This window comes from Caloenas nicobarica, chromosome Z, assembly GCF_036013445.1.
Source record: "Caloenas nicobarica isolate bCalNic1 chromosome Z, bCalNic1.hap1, whole genome shotgun sequence".
NCBI classification, from domain to species: Eukaryota; Metazoa; Chordata; class Aves; order Columbiformes; family Columbidae; genus Caloenas; species Caloenas nicobarica.
The window spans coordinates 97,938,145-97,955,583 of record NC_088284.1 but is presented as its reverse complement, the minus strand read 5'-3'; the positions used below and the strand labels follow the sequence as shown (position 1 = coordinate 97,955,583).

At 54.6% G+C, this 17,439-nt stretch overlaps 1 protein-coding gene across 2 annotated transcripts; it reads left to right on the top strand.

Annotated features, from left to right (window-relative positions):
- The first annotated feature begins 1,138 nt into the window (after positions 1-1,138).
- ELOVL1 (ELOVL fatty acid elongase 1) lies at positions 1,139-16,327 on the top strand. 2 transcript variants are annotated; one of them, XM_065655592.1, is made up of 8 exons: positions 1,139-1,158; positions 12,313-12,374; positions 12,803-12,993; positions 13,160-13,240; positions 13,449-13,505; positions 13,815-13,920; positions 14,079-14,215; positions 14,863-16,327. In XM_065655592.1, exons 2-8 carry the CDS (start codon positions 12,329-12,331, stop codon positions 15,115-15,117), a joined length of 873 nt encoding a protein of 290 aa, XP_065511664.1. In that variant the 5' UTR covers positions 1,139-1,158; positions 12,313-12,328; the 3' UTR covers positions 15,118-16,327. The 2 variants fall into 2 exon arrangements, with proteins under 2 accessions (XP_065511664.1, XP_065511663.1); XM_065655591.1 differs by having other exon boundaries at positions 1,152-1,220.
- Positions 16,328-17,439: the final 1,112 nt, after the last annotated feature.

The window sequence follows — 17,439 nt, the reverse complement described above, 5'->3', positions numbered from 1 at the left end:
GATTGCTGTCTACAAATACATTGGAGCATAAATACCAAGGTAAGGATATATGTGAGAGAAAAGACAATGATGGCACAGAACAAATGGATATTAACTGGCCATGCATCAATATAAGCTGGAAATGAGAAGATAGCTCCCAACAATTAGAACAGTGAATTCTGAAACCGCCTTCAAATCAGACAAACATGAGTCAAAGCCCAGCCATTTTCTAAGATGAAGCTTGTTAAGTCTGTCAAGACGACACACCATGAAGTGGTGCTGCAGACAGCATGCAATCACACTTAAAATCTCTGGGGCATCCTTCTGTCCTGTGTTACCAAATGCTTGCAGTAGCTGTTGTGGTGTTACTGCCAAAAGAAAAATGACTGTATGTGACACTTGCTTATTGATCTGTAGTTGTTTGTTTCCTAAGTGTTAGGGCTGGAAGAGTCCACCTAAACCACTGAAGTTGAGGGCCTCCTGCTGACACCGAGCTCCTGTGAAGACGTGCACCCCACGGCCTGCGAGTGACCAGGAGGCTGTGCCTTGGCTGTTGATGGCGACCCAGGCTTTGCTTGGCCTCTCTGCCCACCGTGCGGCTGCTTCGCCTGCTGGGGAGCACCGTGGCCACCCTGGGGGAGCCTGCAGGACTGGGACTCCCATTGGCGTTGGACTAGGACAGGACCAGTTCCGCTTCCCGAGCACCATGGAAAGCAGAAGTCGGTGTGAGAAGCAGAGGTGGGTGAGTGCAGTGCCAGGACCTCTGTCCCCCCACTTCCCTCACCACCACCCTCAGGCCCACCCAGACCCTGGCTAGACCCGCGACCTTTTCTCAGCCATTTTCCATTTCTTCCCTCCTCCTGCTGCCCCTCGGACTCCCCAGCCTGCTTCCTCTTCCCTAAAAATCAGCCAAAACCGCCCCAAAACCCGGCACCCCCCCCCTCCCCCCCCAAAACGTCACGGCGCTGCGCGGCCCCGATCCCTCAGCCCCTGCCGACGTGGGCGTGGCCACGGCATGGGTAGGCCGCGACGCCAGCGCCGATTGGTCTCAAGGAGCGAGCTCCGCCCCAGGAGGTGGAGCTCTCCCCCTAGGCCAATCGGCAACGGCGAGGGGGGTAGGGCAGCCCTATTTAAGGGCGGGGCAGCGGTGGTGGCGGGCAGAGTGGGGTGCGGCTGGTGGTGAGTGGGTGCGGTACGGGGTGCAGCGCACACGTGGGGACAAGGAACACCGCGCCGGGACGGTGGGTGTTGGGAGGGAATGACGAACCCGCAGGGGCGAAGAATGATGGGTTCAGCTCTGCCTGGTGGGGCTGGCGTGAGGGTGCCTGGTCTTTCCTAGGAGTCTTCTCAGATTATCGTGGAGGGGGAAGTTTGGAGAGGCTTGGGAGGAGGTGTCTGAGCTCGCTGATGGGTTGGAGTTTGCTGATGGTGTGTGCTGGAAGGGCTTTTGGGGCTGTTTGCTGAAGGTAGTTACAAATCAGGGAAGTGCTGAGGCCTTAGTGGGGTTTAGCTGCTTTGGGAGTGAAGCTTTGCCTGCCATGGGTGGTGGGCCCTGCCCTGGCAAGGCCATGTGCTGCCTTGGCAGCCGCTAAACAGCAGGAAGAGGCTCGTGTGCGCCTGTGTCCCTGTCACCTGGGATGCCCCAGAGCATGGGAGTAGGTGGGTGATGTCTCCATTGCCAAAGTGTCAGAGGGATGAGTTTGGGGAGGTTGTGGCCAGATGGGCGGGAAGGGTGTTGTGACATGCCCTTGGCAGATGGTGAGGCCGGGTGTGGCTGCCATTAGGCAGGAAGGTGCTGGTGGGGGCTGTCACCCCCCTGGAGGGGGGGATAACTGTGATAAGCAGCGTGGCTCCATGTGACAGGCCAGTGGTGTGCAAACCTGCCAGGAGGAAGGTAAGTGGAATCCGAGTTGGATTGTTAAAATAGTTTTTAAGAGCAGCTGATGCTGTGAGGAGTTGCACCAAGTTCATGACCTGGTGCCGCTGTGCCGGGGCACCCTCTGGGGTGCCCAGGGAAGGGTGTAATTCCCTTCCCGCAGCCGGGTTGCCCTCCTTTGGGGCGGTTGTATGCCAGAGTCCCCTGTGTGCTGTCTTGGCACAGTGCTTGGGATGTTTTCCCAGCCTGCCAGGAGGGAGGACTTGCCTCTCCTCGCTGGTTGTGCCCAGGGCACGAACACCCTGGTCTCCATCCCGGCAGGTCTGTGTCCAGTGGCCGTGCTGGGGCTGCCTCCCTGCAGCTGGCAGCCATGGGCCCTGAGCCAGGGGGTCGTTTCCCCTCCGGGTCAAGATCTGGTGGCTGCAGAGCTTCAAGGAAGGAGATTGGCATCGCGGCGTTGGTGCTTCTGCTGCGGCTGGGGACAGCTCCGTCGCTGGTCCCGGCCCGTCCCTCCAGCCGGCAGCAGGACAGGCCGCGGCCGGGGCTTACTGGAAGGTGGCTTAACCCCCCCCGGTGACCTCGGAGCGGCGCGGGGTCTCTCTGGGACCCGCAGCCGCCGGGGTGTCACGCAGCGGCCCTTCCCCGCGGCCCCAGCCGGGTGGCAGCCCCGGGCCCGGCCGTGCAGGCCCCGCTGGCGGCGGAGCCGGCGCTCGGCCGGGCCGCGGCACGGCGCTTCCGGGGCCCGCAGCGGCGGTAGGCCCAGGCGGCGCCCCACCCCGAGGCCGCGCCGGGAGCCGCCCGCGCTTCCCGCTGCCGGGCTGGGGGCGGCGGGGCGGGTCCCTGCGGGCGTCAGCGCTCCATCCAGCCGGCGGTGGGGCAAGGGGCCTGTGCTGGAGCCACGTCGCTGGGGATGGGAGCGAGGCACATGTGGGACACTGCCGGGGGACCCTGCCTGTGCCGGCTCCCCAACACTTTCCGTGCTGGTGCGGCTGTGGAGCTCGGCCCTGGCTGAGAGCTGTGGGGATGCCGAACTGCTGAGGAAAGCTGTGGGCTGCTGGGCCTTCATCACAGCAGGGCGAGAGCAGCCTCCGCTGGCTGCTCGGTGGCCGGAGAGCGTTCTCCTGCACATCAATGTGCCTTTGAGATGGCTCTTCCCTCCTCCTCCGGGCAGGGTGGCAGTACCAGGCCTGCCCTGCTGCTGCCACACAATGTTAGCTTTGAGTGCCTGCTCATGTAGGTGCTTGGGCTCGCTCTGGCCCTTGCTCTGGAACGCTGGTGGGAGGAGGAGGAGGTCCCTGTCACCCTCCTGCTGGCAGCAGTAGCCTGGCTGCAAGCTCACCTTGGGCTGGTGTGCAGGCACGCACAGGGGGCTGTGCAGGGAAACTGCAGGTTTAATAACCATGGACGAATGCTCATCTGACCTTCCACAGGCAGCACTGGAGTTGGCCTGTAGGTCTCTTATGAGGGCTTGTTCCTCCCTTGTAATGAAGAGGCAGTTAGGAAAGCTACTTCTTTTTGGTCTCTGCAGCTGGCTAAATGAGGCAGTGTAAGTGCACAGGCATTGTGACGGGGGGAAGGCTTTGGGGAGGGGCAGTCTGTATGCCTCTGTGCCTGGCTGCTTCTGCAGGGGCTCTGTCAGGTGCTTTCCCCATGACTAAACACCTTGGTTCTGGAGTCCCAAGGGCAGGAAAAAGTGAGGTAAATACACCTTCTTATGCTCAGTGGGCAGCATGGGATAATATTGGGTGCTTTCCCTGCTAGTGTTTTCCAGCAGAGCATCTCTTCCCCTCTCGGAGGCCAGGATTGCCTATGCAGCAGTGCATCCATTCTGCTGTGCTGCCCCAAATTGGCCATGTTCTCTTCTGCCAGAATGCAGCCAGGGCAGATTCCTTGCTGGATGGAGCTGACCTTCCCACCAGACTTGCTGGGCAGCTTCTTGAGGATGGTTTAGAGAGTCAAACAGCTGGCTGAACCCCTGGGGCTTGACCAAGACTGCTGTGTCTTATCACTTTCCTAGGAAGCCCCTCTAGCTTATGGGTGTGAGCTCCTGCTGACAGCCTGTTCCTTTGAGAAGTAGCACAATGCCAGCTGTTGCAGCATCTCCTTACTGCATCTCGTTATGGGGATTAAACCACGCTGCACACACAGCCTATGCCTCCACAGTCCTGCCCTGCATTGTTTCCTCAAAATCTGTTAGATGGGGAGGATTATATCTAGTCCTTCAGGGGAGAAATGTAATATGAGATAAAGTACTGTTAAAGCTGAGGCTAGGGTAGTAAAAACTTGGTCTGATGTAGAGGTTTCTTGCACTATGTTTTGGAGGTGAAAATAATTGAGTTTATTCAAGGTGTGTAGTGTCTCCTTTGTCTTCTAGTGGAGGAAAGCTTTGCATCCCCAGGAAGCTTTGAAGCTGTCATTAGAAGCAGGTGCATTGCTATGTGTTTGGCTTGGCACTGTCCTTGAAGGTTGTTGGTGAATACATTCCCCTCTTCTGCTGGGGTTACAGCCCAGACAATGCTCAGGATGAGATCCTTCCTTTAGGAAGAAGCTTACAGGAGATACTGGGAGTGGTGCCTGTGATGGCCCAAGAGATCTTTGGTGTTTCTGTGCTTTCCTGTTGGATTTGTGCTAGCATGTGCCCTGCTGGTTCTTGGATGGTGGGAGTACTTGTGCTGGAAAGTCTGGTTCTCGCCAGTCAGACAGGTGAGGCAGCCTGGGCTCCTGCAGGGAGGAGCTGGTCCCCAGGAGCCAGGGCTTTCCCTTGCAGGAGTTGAGGCTGTTGTTGCTCAGAGATGACATGTTGCAGCTGCCACAGCCAGCTCTCCGCCAGCAGGTCTGTGCCGGGATGTTATCTGAGACTTTAGCGGCTTGGGGCTGGTGGATGTGGTAACCAGGTCTCATGGTTCTTGATTTTTCCCTTAGTGTCTCTCAGGGTATTTAATTTCTGCTTGTTCCTTCTATATGGCATGGATCAGCGTGGTAAGCTGTCACTAAGCAGCAGGTTCTCCAGCCTGGCTACAAGGAGTGCTCTTACCCTGTTTATCAGATCAACTCTCATGGTTTGTTAATAGATTTTCTCTTTATACATAGTTTTATCTCATGCTGCTTTTACTTAACCCTAAGAGGCTTTCTCTGGCTGTACAGGACCAGCAGTAGGAACAGCAGCCCTGGCTTGGAGTGGTCCACATACACTTGTGATAATTGGGCCAGATTCTTCTTTTTCTGTGTGTGGTGGGCTGTTACCCCCGTTAAAGGTGTTATCTGTTAAACCTGAGGCCTGTTGCGGTCTGTGGTGCTTCTACTGTGCTGCTGGAGTCTCTGGCAGCTCTAGCATTGCCAGTGAACATCCCTTCCCTTGTTAGAATGTGTTTATGTGACTGCACTGCCTTGGTGCAGAGGGTACGGGGGTCCAAAGCAGATGTCCTGGTGGCTTCCAGGCAGTGACCTCTTGTCTCGATGTGAAGTGGCTCTGGGTTCACACTTGGCCTTTGTGACTGGTCCAAACAGAGCTGTTGGAGGGATTTCAGGAGTCTGGCCTTCCTGCATCTTGCTTTTTTAGACTTCTAATGTCTGACTTGACTTGGTGTGCCTGTCCAATTAATGCAGGCCTGGTTGGGACAAAGTACAGTAATCATTACAGTGTAGTGATCACAGACACGCCTGTGGGAACAGAGATGAAGCCTTGTAGTGAGGCATTTGCATAATGATTAAAACCGCAGAGATGAATGCTCAGGTGCTGTGCGTCCCACCTCCAGGTAGAGATGCTCTGTGTTCATCTGCTAGAGGGCTTTGGAAGGCTTGACCTAGATCTGGAAGCAGGTGTCAGGAGCCAGCCTGGCTTGGTACTAATCTTGCCTGTCTTCCTCTGTTGCTGCCCTGGTTCTGTCTGTCTCAAATGCTCTCCTGTCATCTCAGGGGGGCTGCTGGGTGTCATCCCTTCAGAGAGGGAGCCCAGCCATCTTCACCTCCTTCCCTGCTCAGCTGGTGCTGCACGAGGGAGTGACCACAGCTCTATATGGTTAGCTTGGAAAGGAAATACCTTATTTTCCACTTCTGTAGGTATCTCACCCTCTGTTTCTTTTCTTCCTTCATTTCTTTACAGCTTTATTCCTTGCTATGTCAGACTTTCTGCCTAATGTTGCTTTTTCTCTGACTGCTCTCGTCTGTACTGATACCTGTGCCCTGAATATGCAGCCACCAGTGTCGAATGTGATAAGGAATAAGCCTACCCCCAACAGCTTGCCTGATCAGTTCGGGGAGGTGCTGTCCCTGAAAAAAACCCACTGTGTGCTGTGCATATAGGCCTTTTACTGCAATATATGCTCTTGTAGGACCTTGAAGTCTGATTACCTGCCTTGTGTTTCGTACAAGGTTATCAGTACCTTATTGCAATGGGCTTGCTCCTTCCAAAAGCTTGCGGGCTGCCATGCTGACTGCCGAGGCTCTGCAGAGCTTGCCTGCTAATCTGGCAGTCTCCTCTTGCTCTCCCTGCTCCCAGCGAGCATGGGAATGGGACATCTTAATCTCTGTTCATAGGATGTTATCCAAAAGCCTTGGGGTTTCACAGCCACTGCTTGAGATAGTGGAAGGAGGGTATTGACACACACTTGGTGAAGATGGGGAAACTCCTCAGCTTCAGACAGGTCATTCCCCACCACTGGCAGCCTATGTGCTGGGAGCAGCACCCAGCCAGTGTGACTCCCGTGCCAGCCACAACGCAGCTCTTGCAAGAGCTGTTTCACATCGAGGGTTTAAGAGTTTGGATCCCTTCTCTGTGAACACAGTCCTCCTAGACTGACTTCAGAGTACACTGATGCAGAGTAGATGGCAGCAAGCTGTTAGCGGTGTACTTTGACACTCAGCATGAGGTTGCTGAGCCAGAGGAAGCGATGAATAGATGCAATTCAAGTAGGAAAACTTACCTGGTGGTGTTAGCATGAAGTTTCCTTGTGGACTTTGTAGTTATGTCATGGGCGGAGAGTTCTGGGGCTCGTTGTCCTTAGACTCTGATCAGAGTCTGTGCTGAATCCTCAGAACCAAGGTGCCAGGCTAGGAGAGCTGCTGCCCTGCCCCAATGTGCTGGTATGGTGTTCCACACTTGAAACATAGCAGCTTGTGCTCTCCTGCCAGACTGGTTTCCTGTGCCCTGTGAGCTGGTTCACAGGCACCTCTTTAGGCTGTGATTTCTCTTGAGGGAACAGTGTGACTTTAGTAACTTGTGGACAACAGTGCCTTAACTGAGTCTGCAGTCAGATGGCTAAAATTGTTCGCTGTGATGCAGGTGTACTTGAATTCAGCTCTCCTGTTGAGTGCTCTCTGCTGCCTGTGCTTGAGCTGGTGCCTTGAGATGCTGTGTGGGAAGCAAGTGTGCACTGTCTCATTATGGGCCCCTCTCCTTTTTTCCTGGGCACAGAGGGACAGAAAGAGGAGATCCACATCCCGTTTTCTGAGTTTTAACTGGTAAACTTTAGAGCGATCCTGCTGCAAAGCTGATAAAGAACACAGTTTTGCTGCTTAGGGCTGGCTGAGCTCCTTCTCCCTCTTGTCTTGTTCTGGCTGCCTTGCTGCTTGTGTGTTGTTCAGGGTAGAAATGGTTCTGTGTTCCTCACCTTGCTGGATTCACTTGTGCATAAGCTCAGGAAAGCTTCTGAAGCTGTGACTGACAGATCTTGGTGATAGTTTGATTGCCAACATGAGTGTGTGTTGTGCTGAGCCCTGTCTGTTCCTGGTCTGGGGCCACCAGACCCTGGGTTGGTCAGTCCCACTCTTCTATAGAGGCAGATGCTTCTGAATCACAAGTCCCCATATCTCTGCTGGGAAACATCTCCCTAGATGCATGGACCTGCATGCAGGCCCTGCTGGACCTCACAGTGACTTGCTGGAGCTTCAGGAAGCTGGGCAACTGCTGTGGTGGAGAGCTGGAAGATGAAGATGCCTCTTCCTCAGAGCTGCATCAAGCAGCAAGCCTTGCTGCCAGCTTGTAGGTCAGGGATGCAGGCTGGTTTGATAGATGGCGAACTGGTTATCTCCTGACCTTCTTTTGAGGGTTGCTGCTCCCTTGAGAGTGCTACAGGGGCCAGGCCTGCTTCAGCCGGTTCAGCAAGGGCCCTGTGCCAGCTCTCCCTGGGGTGGCAGCTCTGTGGCCACCTACCAGACTGTTTTGGTGCTGCCTGTAATTAAACTAGTGGGGAGATTAGGGTGGCTTGCTTTCACGCTTATTATAGGTCTGATTTCTGATTCAAGTGCTGATGAGGTAGGAGTGTTGGTGTTGGATGGCTGGAGCTGAGTGGTGTTTGCAGATGATTGCCATGTGGGGAGAGATGCACCCTGTGATGCTGTTAACACAACTAATTGGGTTGAGCTCTGTTCTGTCAGTGTCATGGTTCACAATGCTGTGGTCTGACTGCTCTTGGACTGCTGGGGATGGTTATAAAGGCCTTTGCTGTTCTTGCTGAAGTTGCACTAATTAGCTGTATAGCTTGTTGGAGATGTGCGGTGTACATGTTGCATGGCGTAAGCAAGTATCTAATCCTTGATGCTGGTTACTGGGACAGACTGTGGCCCAATACTCTGGCTTGTAAACAGTGGGAACTTTCTCACTGATGTGGGGAGTGACGCCCTGTTAGTGAGAGGTGGTAGATGTGTTGCAAGGTTTCTAGGTATTGTGCAGGATTTGTTGGGGCCCTAAGGGTTCCTGGTGCTTTGAGATACTTGGACCTATTTGCTTGACTTCCCTTCAGCTGTTCAAGGCTCAGCTTTGGGTTCCCCGTCTCCTCTCAGCTCCTTGCCCAAGAGGATCAGGATCCAGGAGGAATCAAAGGAGAGTAAGTGGCTCCTCTGTGCAGAGAGGACAGACACCAGCCACTGAGCTGTAAATGCCTGCGGTGTGTGATGTGCAGTGTAGCACTGGAGGGCAGCAAGAGTAGCTGCCTGGCTGGATGGTAAGCCCCTCTCAAAATGCAGAAGGACATCAGGTGCTGGTGTTGTGCACAGAGGAAATGGCAGAGGTGAGTTCAGGTTCCCAGACATGCTCCCTTTGCAGCTCAGCTGCCAACAGCCTGAGGCCAGGGGCTGCCCCTTGGGAGACAGAGTGAGACATAGCTAAATCTGCTCACTGAGCAAGGCACACTTCAGCATCTGCCTAATGCAGGACCATGTAGCATGCCAGTGTGGATACCAGATCCTGCAAAGACCTGAAGACCTTGGGGGTTCCCTGGACTTGTGGTTGCTCTGTTAGCTGAATGCAGCAGGATGTTCAGAGTAGGGAAGCTGTGGAAAACGCATAGGTCCTTCTCATAAGGGCCTGTAGCATTATACTGCTAGCTCTGCCCTGGCAGGAGTCCTGGTGCTTGCCCAGAGCTCATGTTCAGGACAGCTCCAATGCTTCCTGTCACCCTGTGGCATGTCTAGCTGTAGGAGTGCTGGAGGTGCTTCACAAGACACAGCAGTAAGAGGAACTTGTTGCTGTTCGCACTCATGGGGACTTCTGTACTAGTGCCAGGTTGAAGTGAGATTTTTTTTTTTCCCACTGCTTAGGGGATAGTTGTCTGGGTTCAGGGCTGCTGTCAGGATGGCTCTTGTCTGCTGTGTGCTCTGTGCAGCTTTCAGCAGGTCTGTCAGGGTGAAACTGCAGTATGAGACTTCTCACCCAAGTCTACAGTATCTTTGAGACCCAGAATTGTTCTGAGCTAGGGTCCTAGTTGGCCAGTGGTGCTGGAGCCTTGCTGGCATCAGGGTCCACAAAGTAATCTGTAGTGCCTGAGCGCAAGTGTTTCCCTGCAGTGTGAGATGTAGGTCTGAGCTCATGGGTGACTGATACTATCTTCTCATCCTAGCCTGCCTAAAATAGGCAAGTACTCTGCATGAGTTTTGTGTCTGCCCTGGTCTTGTAGTAAGACTGACTCATTCAGCTTGATAAGATAAACACAGAGTTTGAATAGTCAGGTACCTGTGCTGGGAACTAACTCTTGAGGGCTCCTCAATCTAGCAAATAAAGGTGTAGCTGGATGTAGTGGTTGAGAGCTGAAACTAGACAGACAAGTTTGGAGCTTGCTCTTAGCCATTAAAGCAACATAAAGCTCAGCAGCTTTCAGGACTTGTACTTACTGCATTTCCTACAGCTGGAGCCTTGGATGGCTCTCAAGGATGCTGTAGTTGCTGCTATACTTTTCTGGCCTCTGCATGTGGAGAGTAGATGATCTTGGCAGTGCCCAGGACCTTAAATATTACTTGTATCACAGTGATACTACAAGTGAGTATTACTTGCTATTAAACCCCTTGAAACCTTGGGTTGGGAAGGTGAGCATCTGTTCTGCTGCTGGTGGCCCTGAGGTGTGGGGATCAGTCCTGAGTGTGCTTTTCCCTGTTGCTGTAGCTATCTCTGAGGTGGCATGGGGAGCCACCTTCTGTGCTTTCTGAAGCACAGCAAAACTTCTTGGGCTCTGTCCTTGGGGTCTGTGGCTGTGCAGGCTGCTCTGGAGCCTTGCTTGGAGGAATGGGTACTTTGGGGCCTGAAGTTGAAGGGGGAGGTATTTTCCACCCCAGTGCAGTTGCATAGAGGTTGAGTGGCACTCCCCAGTTTGGGGGAGCATGGAGGGTATGACTGGGCAGGCACAGAGCCAGCACTGTTGCTGCACCAAGGTGATCTGCAGGGGATGGTGAACCTGAACGATGTGTGCCGGGCCCCTGTGAAGATTGCTGCCTGCAAAGCCCGTCATGTAGGTCCTTGGTAGCACTGCACAGATGGTGTCTGCTGCTGTCCTGCCTGGGTCCCAGCTAGAGCAAAGAGGACTCCGCTGAGCTCCTCCTCTAGCAGTGAAGATGGAGTGATGCTGGTGCTGGCTGGTGATGGCTTGAGGTGGCAGTGGCTGCTGGGTGCTCCCAGCTGGGACCCTACTGGGATTAAGGTTACTCTGGCTTCAGCCTCCTGGCTGCTGGTCTGGGAGAGGCTGCATGTTTCCTAGTGGCAGCAGCAATAAACCTCCTGGGGAGACTAGGCTGGGGACCTGTTTCCCCAGGCCTGTATGTGGGCAGTGATTCCTGTGTGGCTTCCTGGAGGAAGGGGTAGGTGGAGTGTCTGGTAGCAGCCCTGGGGAATGCCTCCCTCGCAGGTGGGTGAGTCAGGTGAGGCTGGGCCTGTGCTCTGCCTCCCTTCCTGCTGCTCTGGTGTCCTGTGTGCTGGGGTGAGGTTGGGGAGCACAGGGGGCTGCGGGAGACTGTTTCAGACTTGTCTGCACCAGCAAGAGCCTGAGCCCCTCCTGCTTTTCTGGAAAGCTTCTGCCTGGATTGCTGTCTGGTGTGTGTTCTTAGGCTGGGCAAGTGTAGGGAGTGCCAGGCCTCCCTGCAGCCTTATATCCTTCTCCTGCATCTTTCTCCACTACCTGGAGATACTGTCCCTTGCCTGGAAGGGGAGTGCAAATGTCACTGCCATGTAGGATGCACCTAGCCTCTTGAGGTGCTGGGTTATCACAGAATGGTTGGGGTTGGAAGGGACCTCTGAAGATCTAGTCCAACCCACCTGCTAAAGCCAGGTTCACCTAGAGTAGATTGCACAGGAATGTGTCCAGGCGGGTCTTGAATGTCTTCCAAGAAGGAGACTCCACAACCTCTCTGGGCAGCCTGTTCCAGTGTTCTGTCATCTTCAAAGTAAAGAAGTTTTTCTTCATATTCAGATGGAACCTCCTGTGCTTGAGTCTGTGCCCATTGCCCCTCATCCTATCATTGGGCACCACTGAAAGGAGTCTGGTCCCATCCTCTTGACACCCACCCTTCATATGGGGTGATAGTTCTTGTCAGGAGAGTTTTGTGCAAGGATGTGAAACCAGGAACTCTGACACCAGAAACTGGTGTTTGTTTCTGAACTGATGAGTTTTGTTCCTCCTGCAGTGGGTCTGCTAGTGATGCTGTGGTGTTGTTTTTTCTGGTGGGGATCAGTGAGCAGGAGCCCAAAGCTGATCATAAAAGCACTGCTCTGTGGAGAATGTGGGCCAGCTCTGTATCTCCCTGGGAGACCTTGCACCAGTGCCGGGCAGAGCAGTGTGCTGGGTGGATGTGGGTGGCAAGGCTGGTATGGCAACATCGTGGTTGTTGTGGGTGCTAATGCTTGAGCCTGAAAAGTGAGAGCAAGACTAAGGGGCTGGAGATACAGTGCTGAGGTTGTAAGCTCTCCTAGCTGGACTGAGATCTTAGGATCCTGCCTTGGAAGGACTGCTGGTGGTAGATGATGGGGTTCGCAGCAGAGCTGGGGAGACAGAGCCAGGCTCAGTGAGGAGAAGTGGAGAGCATGTGGCTTAGCTGGGAAGCGTATGCTGGTGTGTGATGAACCGAGAGCAATGCTGGTCAGATACACGACTGTACTTCTCAAGCTGTACTTGAAATTTGCTGATCTGCAGGGCTATGCTCTGCAGGCTGCCCTCCTGGGAAACCAGCTGCTTGATCTGCCCTTCCTCTCTCCACAGAGATACTGCCACCACCATGGAGGGGATAGTGACCATGTATCAGGACTTCATGAAGAAAGCAGGTGAGTGTTTTGGCTCTACCCAGCTGCAGGGCAGGTGGCACTACATGACTTACTGCCACAGGCACAGGGGGGTGGTCTGTCGTCCCTGAAGCAGACTGGGTCTGGCTGCATCCTGCCTCAGCCCTGGCATAGATGCAGCTCTGGGGATTTTTGGGGCTGCCCGTTATGAGGCTGTCTTGCTTCAGTGCCTGTGCAGCCCCTTTTGGGGCACTTGTGCCCTTGTGGGTGGAAGATCTCCAGGCTGCTTTGCAGTGTGGCTTCAGGCTGTACCTTACTGAGTTTGGCTGGCTTTACCAGCCTCTGCTGCCAGACTGCCCCTCACCTGCACTCCTGCCCTAGGAGAACAGGATTGCCCTGTCCTTGCCTCTACGCTGACAGTGGATTAGGGTGAGGATGCTAACCGCTCTGCACTGTGGCCCTCTCTGCAGACCCCCGCATCGCTGATTATCCTCTGATGCAGTCCCCGTTTGTTGTGATGGGCATCCTTCTGGCATATGTCTACTTTGTACTATCCTTGGGTCCCCGGCTAATGGCCAACAGGAAGCCTTTAAACCTGAAGAAGTTCATGGTGCTATACAACTTCTTTCTGGTGGGACTCTCACTTTACATAGTCTATGAGGTGAGTTATTGGTATAGGCTTTGTTTGGCATATATAAAGCAGCGCACACAAGCTGCATGGGTGATGGGGAGCCCTTTTGCAGGCTGTTCCCTGCCCTTCTGTACAGGGCTTGGGCAGTGCAGTGGGTGATGTGTTGGGCCTCATCCTGTTGATGCTCTTGTTGCAGTTCCTGATGGCAGGATGGCTTACTGGGTACACCTGGCGATGTGACCCTGTGGACTTCTCACAGGACCCCAAGGCCCTCAGGGTGAGTTCTTGTCTCTTTCCTGGTAAGTGGGGATGGTCTTTAGCACTTCTGTTTGGACAGTAAGGTCACAGCTACCTGCCTCTCCTGAGGCAGAGGACTTACAATCCCTGGCTCTTGGTTTCACACCAGGGTTACTTTATGGAGACCCTTGGTCACTGGGCATGTTCAGGCTGAGGTGGGTCTCTAACGTTAACCTGTTCTGTTACAGATGGTGAATGTTGCTTGGCTTTTTGTCTTCTCCAAGTTCATCGAACTGACGGACACGGTGAGTTTGTTACTGAGGAGGCCTTGTCACTGCTTTCTGGGCAGGTAGTTGGGGCCCAATGTTCTATGGGTAGGTGCTTTCTTCAGCCCTTCCAGTCTGCCCTGGTAGTGCTTCTGTCTGGCATCACCAAGGAGGCTACTCTTGGCGTGTTATAGCCCTGGAAACTGTGAGGTGACCTAATGTGTGGTGGCAGTGAGCTTGGAGGGGGTGAAGTGTCCACCGAGATCAGACACTGTGAATTAGTGGTGCAGCCTGCCCTAGCTGCTCCCAGGGCTGCAGGTCCTTGATACTGTTGGGCTCTCATTGCAGGTGATCTTTGTCCTGCGGAAGAAGAATGAACAGGTCACATTCCTGCACCTCTTCCACCATTCTGTTCTGCCTTGGAGCTGGTGGTGGGGAGCAAAGTTTGGTCCAGGTAAGATGGAAACTCTGAGTGGACAGCCTGGGGAAAGGCTGGGGTTAGCCCCAGCGTGCTGAGAAGGGTATTTTGGCCCTGCTGGGCTCCCAGGAGCTCCTTGTAGGGCTGATTGCTGTGGAGGATTGACTTACACTAATGAAAATCTGTCTTAACAGGGGGAATGGGCTCATTCCATGCCATGATCAATTCCATGGTGCATGTTGTCATGTACTTCTACTACGGGCTCTCAGCAGCAGGACCTGCCTTTCAGAAGTATCTGTGGTGGAAGAAGCACATCACAGCCATCCAGCTGGTGAGTCTATGCTGTGGAGCAGAACATGTGTCCTCAGCCTCTGATGTGAGGGGCAGGCCAGCCCTTGCACCCGTGAAAGATGCACCCAGCAGCTGTAGTTGTCTCTTCTGTAGCTTTTCACTGTGGGTTTCTAGCAGTCCTGGCCCCCTGTGGGCCTTTGGCCCTCCCAGCCTGGTTGGGGTCTGGGTGCTGCTCAGCCTGCTGCCCCTGGGCTGTAGCCATGTTGGGAGGGTGAGAGGCGCATGCTGCCTTGAGACCTGTGCTTGCCTCTTCCAGCTGCTGCTGGCTGTGCCTCACCATAAGGAACACAGGAGGTCCCACTCAAATATGAGAAGAAACTTCTTCACAGTGATGGTGAACACAGAACACTGGAACAGGCTGCCCAGGGAGGTTGTAGAGTCTCCTTCTCTGGAGACGTTCAAAACCTGCCTGGACACATGCCTGTGTAACCTCATCTAGGTGTTCCTGCTCTGGCGGGGGGATTGGACTAGATGATCTTTCGAGGTCCCTTCCAATCCCTAACGTTCTGTGATTGTGTGATAAGGACAGAGTGGGAAAGGAGCCTGTTGGTTTCTTTTAGAAAGGTCTGGTGAAATCCCTGATCCTGCTCCCATGAGTAACTTGTCCCCGCTCTGCCTTGCTCCCAGGCACAGTTCGTGATTGTCTCCCTCCACATCTCCCAGTATTACTTCATGCCCAGCTGCCAGTACCAGTTCCCCATCTTCATCCACCTCATCTGGATTTATGGGACCATCTTCTTCATCCTCTTCTCCAACTTCTGGTACCAGTCCTACACCAAGGGCAAACGGTTGCCCAGGGTGGCTCAGCAAGCAGCCCAGCACAACGGTAGCAGCATCCATGAGAATGGCACCATCACCAACGGCAAGGTCAAAGCCAACTAGAGGGCAAGGCCCTCCCAGAGCCAATGAGAGCCCCGGGGCAGAGGCAGCTGGGACCTGTTTCCCTGCTCCTGGGTGCCACTAGCCAAGTCAAGTGCCTACAGACTGTTGTACCCCTGTGCCCAGCCCTGCTGTCCTGTCTGCATGCCCAGCCCCTCTGCTCTGAGCAGCCATGGGCAACTTCTCCTGCTCCTGGGAGGGCTTGTGCTGTTTCTCAGTGTTGCTGAGCAGAGAGGCAGCTGCCTGCATCACAGCTGTGGGGCTGCAGTCCCATTCCAGTGTTTCCAAAGGAACTTTCCCCAAGTGCCTACATCTGGCCCTTCTGCCCTGGGGGCCATTTCCTTCTGAGTAGGACCAAAAGAAGAGACCGGTCCCAGTCCTGGTGCCCTCTCCTTTTCCCTGTCTCATCAGAGCCTGGGTGGATGAGCAGAGTTGTCCCTGGCTGCTTGCCACTGCCAGCTCAAGCATGAGTGCTCTTGCTCTGCCATGCCTTGTGCCACTTTGTGCCATGCCGCAGCGCTGTATGTCCCTTCTGGTCCCTGTGTGCCCAGGTTGGGGGAGTCCTGCCCTGGCGTATCTGCTCAGGCGTGGCTGTGGAGAATGTAGGGACAGTGTGTATGGGACTCGAGGGCCCAGACCTGCCCAGTACAGTACACATGCCCTGTGCCTAGTGCGGAGCAAGGGTTGTGACAGCCTGAAGTGCCTCCCCCACACGATAAGCTCAGGTTGCCTTGCCGTTCTGTGCCTGGGCTGGGTGCTTGGTGTGTGCTTTAGCCACACTTACCTGATCCTGTATGGCAACTGGTGGCTTGCTCCAGAGTGAGGGAGGCCAAGCTCAGCCTTGTCTTGGACCACTTCCATTCCTGCGAGCTCAAGACTTGAGCAATAATAGCCCCTAGAATCAGCTCCTGGGCTCTCCTGCGTGGGACCAGCCCCGCTCTGGCCCAGTGTGGGCACAGCAGAAGATGGTTGTAGCGTGCCCTGCTGTGGTGTAACAGTGAGCACCTCTTGCCTCGGTGGGTCCCACTGGGCCTGGGTGAAGGTGCACGCTGCCCTACAGCAGGGCAGTGCAGCAGTTCTCCTGGGCCTGGTGCCCATCACCTGCTCTGGCTGTAATCAAAACCATGCTGATGGCCTTGAGGATGAGGTGAAGGAGCCAGGCCCTGTCAGATTGGGCTGCTCTTCTATCACAAATAAACAGACAGAAGGAGAATTGGCTCTGCCCTCATGTTTTCCTGGCTTGCTATATTCAGAAGCTGTTCCAGGTGCTTGGTCCTGCGCAGTGTGGTTGGAGGCAGGGCTAGGAGAAGTAGCTGGCACAGCAGGTTTGTGTGTTGGGGGAAGAGAGGGAGATAGCAGTGTGCTGATAAAGCAGATGGCAGATTGTTTCCAAGTGCTTTGGTAGAGCAGTGCTCAGGGCAGGAAATGTGTCAAGGCTCCTGTTGTGAAAGTGGTTCCACCCTGTGAAAGAATGGCTGGGGTGGATCATGGGTGTGAGCTGGGACCTGGGCCAGCTACCCAGAAGAAGCTGCTGCTTTTCAGAAATCCTGGGGAGCTGGGATGTGGGAAGAGAGACCCAGGAAACCCAGGTAATGTTGAGACAGCAGTCTGTTGCTTTTGGCATCTGCTGAAGCCAAGGCTGCTGCCATCTGTGAATGCCCCTGCAGCGTGGATCTGTGCAGAATGTAGCTCTGGCTGGCCAGAGGGCGGCTTATGTTGCTACTGCCCTGCTCTTGCTGCAGAGGCGCAGCTGGCTTGGCTGAGCTGTCTCTACTGCCTGAGACAGTCTGGCTTCAGCACTGCCAGGGTGCAGTGCTGCCTTCCCCATCACCTGGTGACTGGGCCCTGAGCAGAGAGGCCAGTCCAGGTGCTGACTCAGGGCTGGGCTGTTTGTGGTGGGGAGGAGGAGTGCGTCAGACCAGCAGGTCTCCAGAAGCTGAGTTCCACTGTAGGTTTGGTTGGGGTGTGGGAGGGCTTTGGTGGATGTCCAGCCAAAGCCCTAGAATAGGGCTTGATGTGAGGGAAAGCTCTGCTGACCCTTCCCGGGCTGCTGTGCACCTCAGTGCTGGGCTCTGACATGCAGGAAAATCTCGTCAAGTGACCTGAACTGGTGTGACCAATCTGCCAAAGGGCATGTGGGCATTACCCTATTTTACAGGACCCAGTGCCCTTCTACACATGAAGCCCTAAAAGGGGACCTGACTGCTTCTCCCAGTTGCTGCTTCTCTGGAGACAAGGCCTGGCAGGAGAGCTTGTTCTGGTCCCAGCTGAAGTGGTGTATAATGTTAGTTCAGTGCTCAGAAGTCACCACTGTAGGTGACAGTC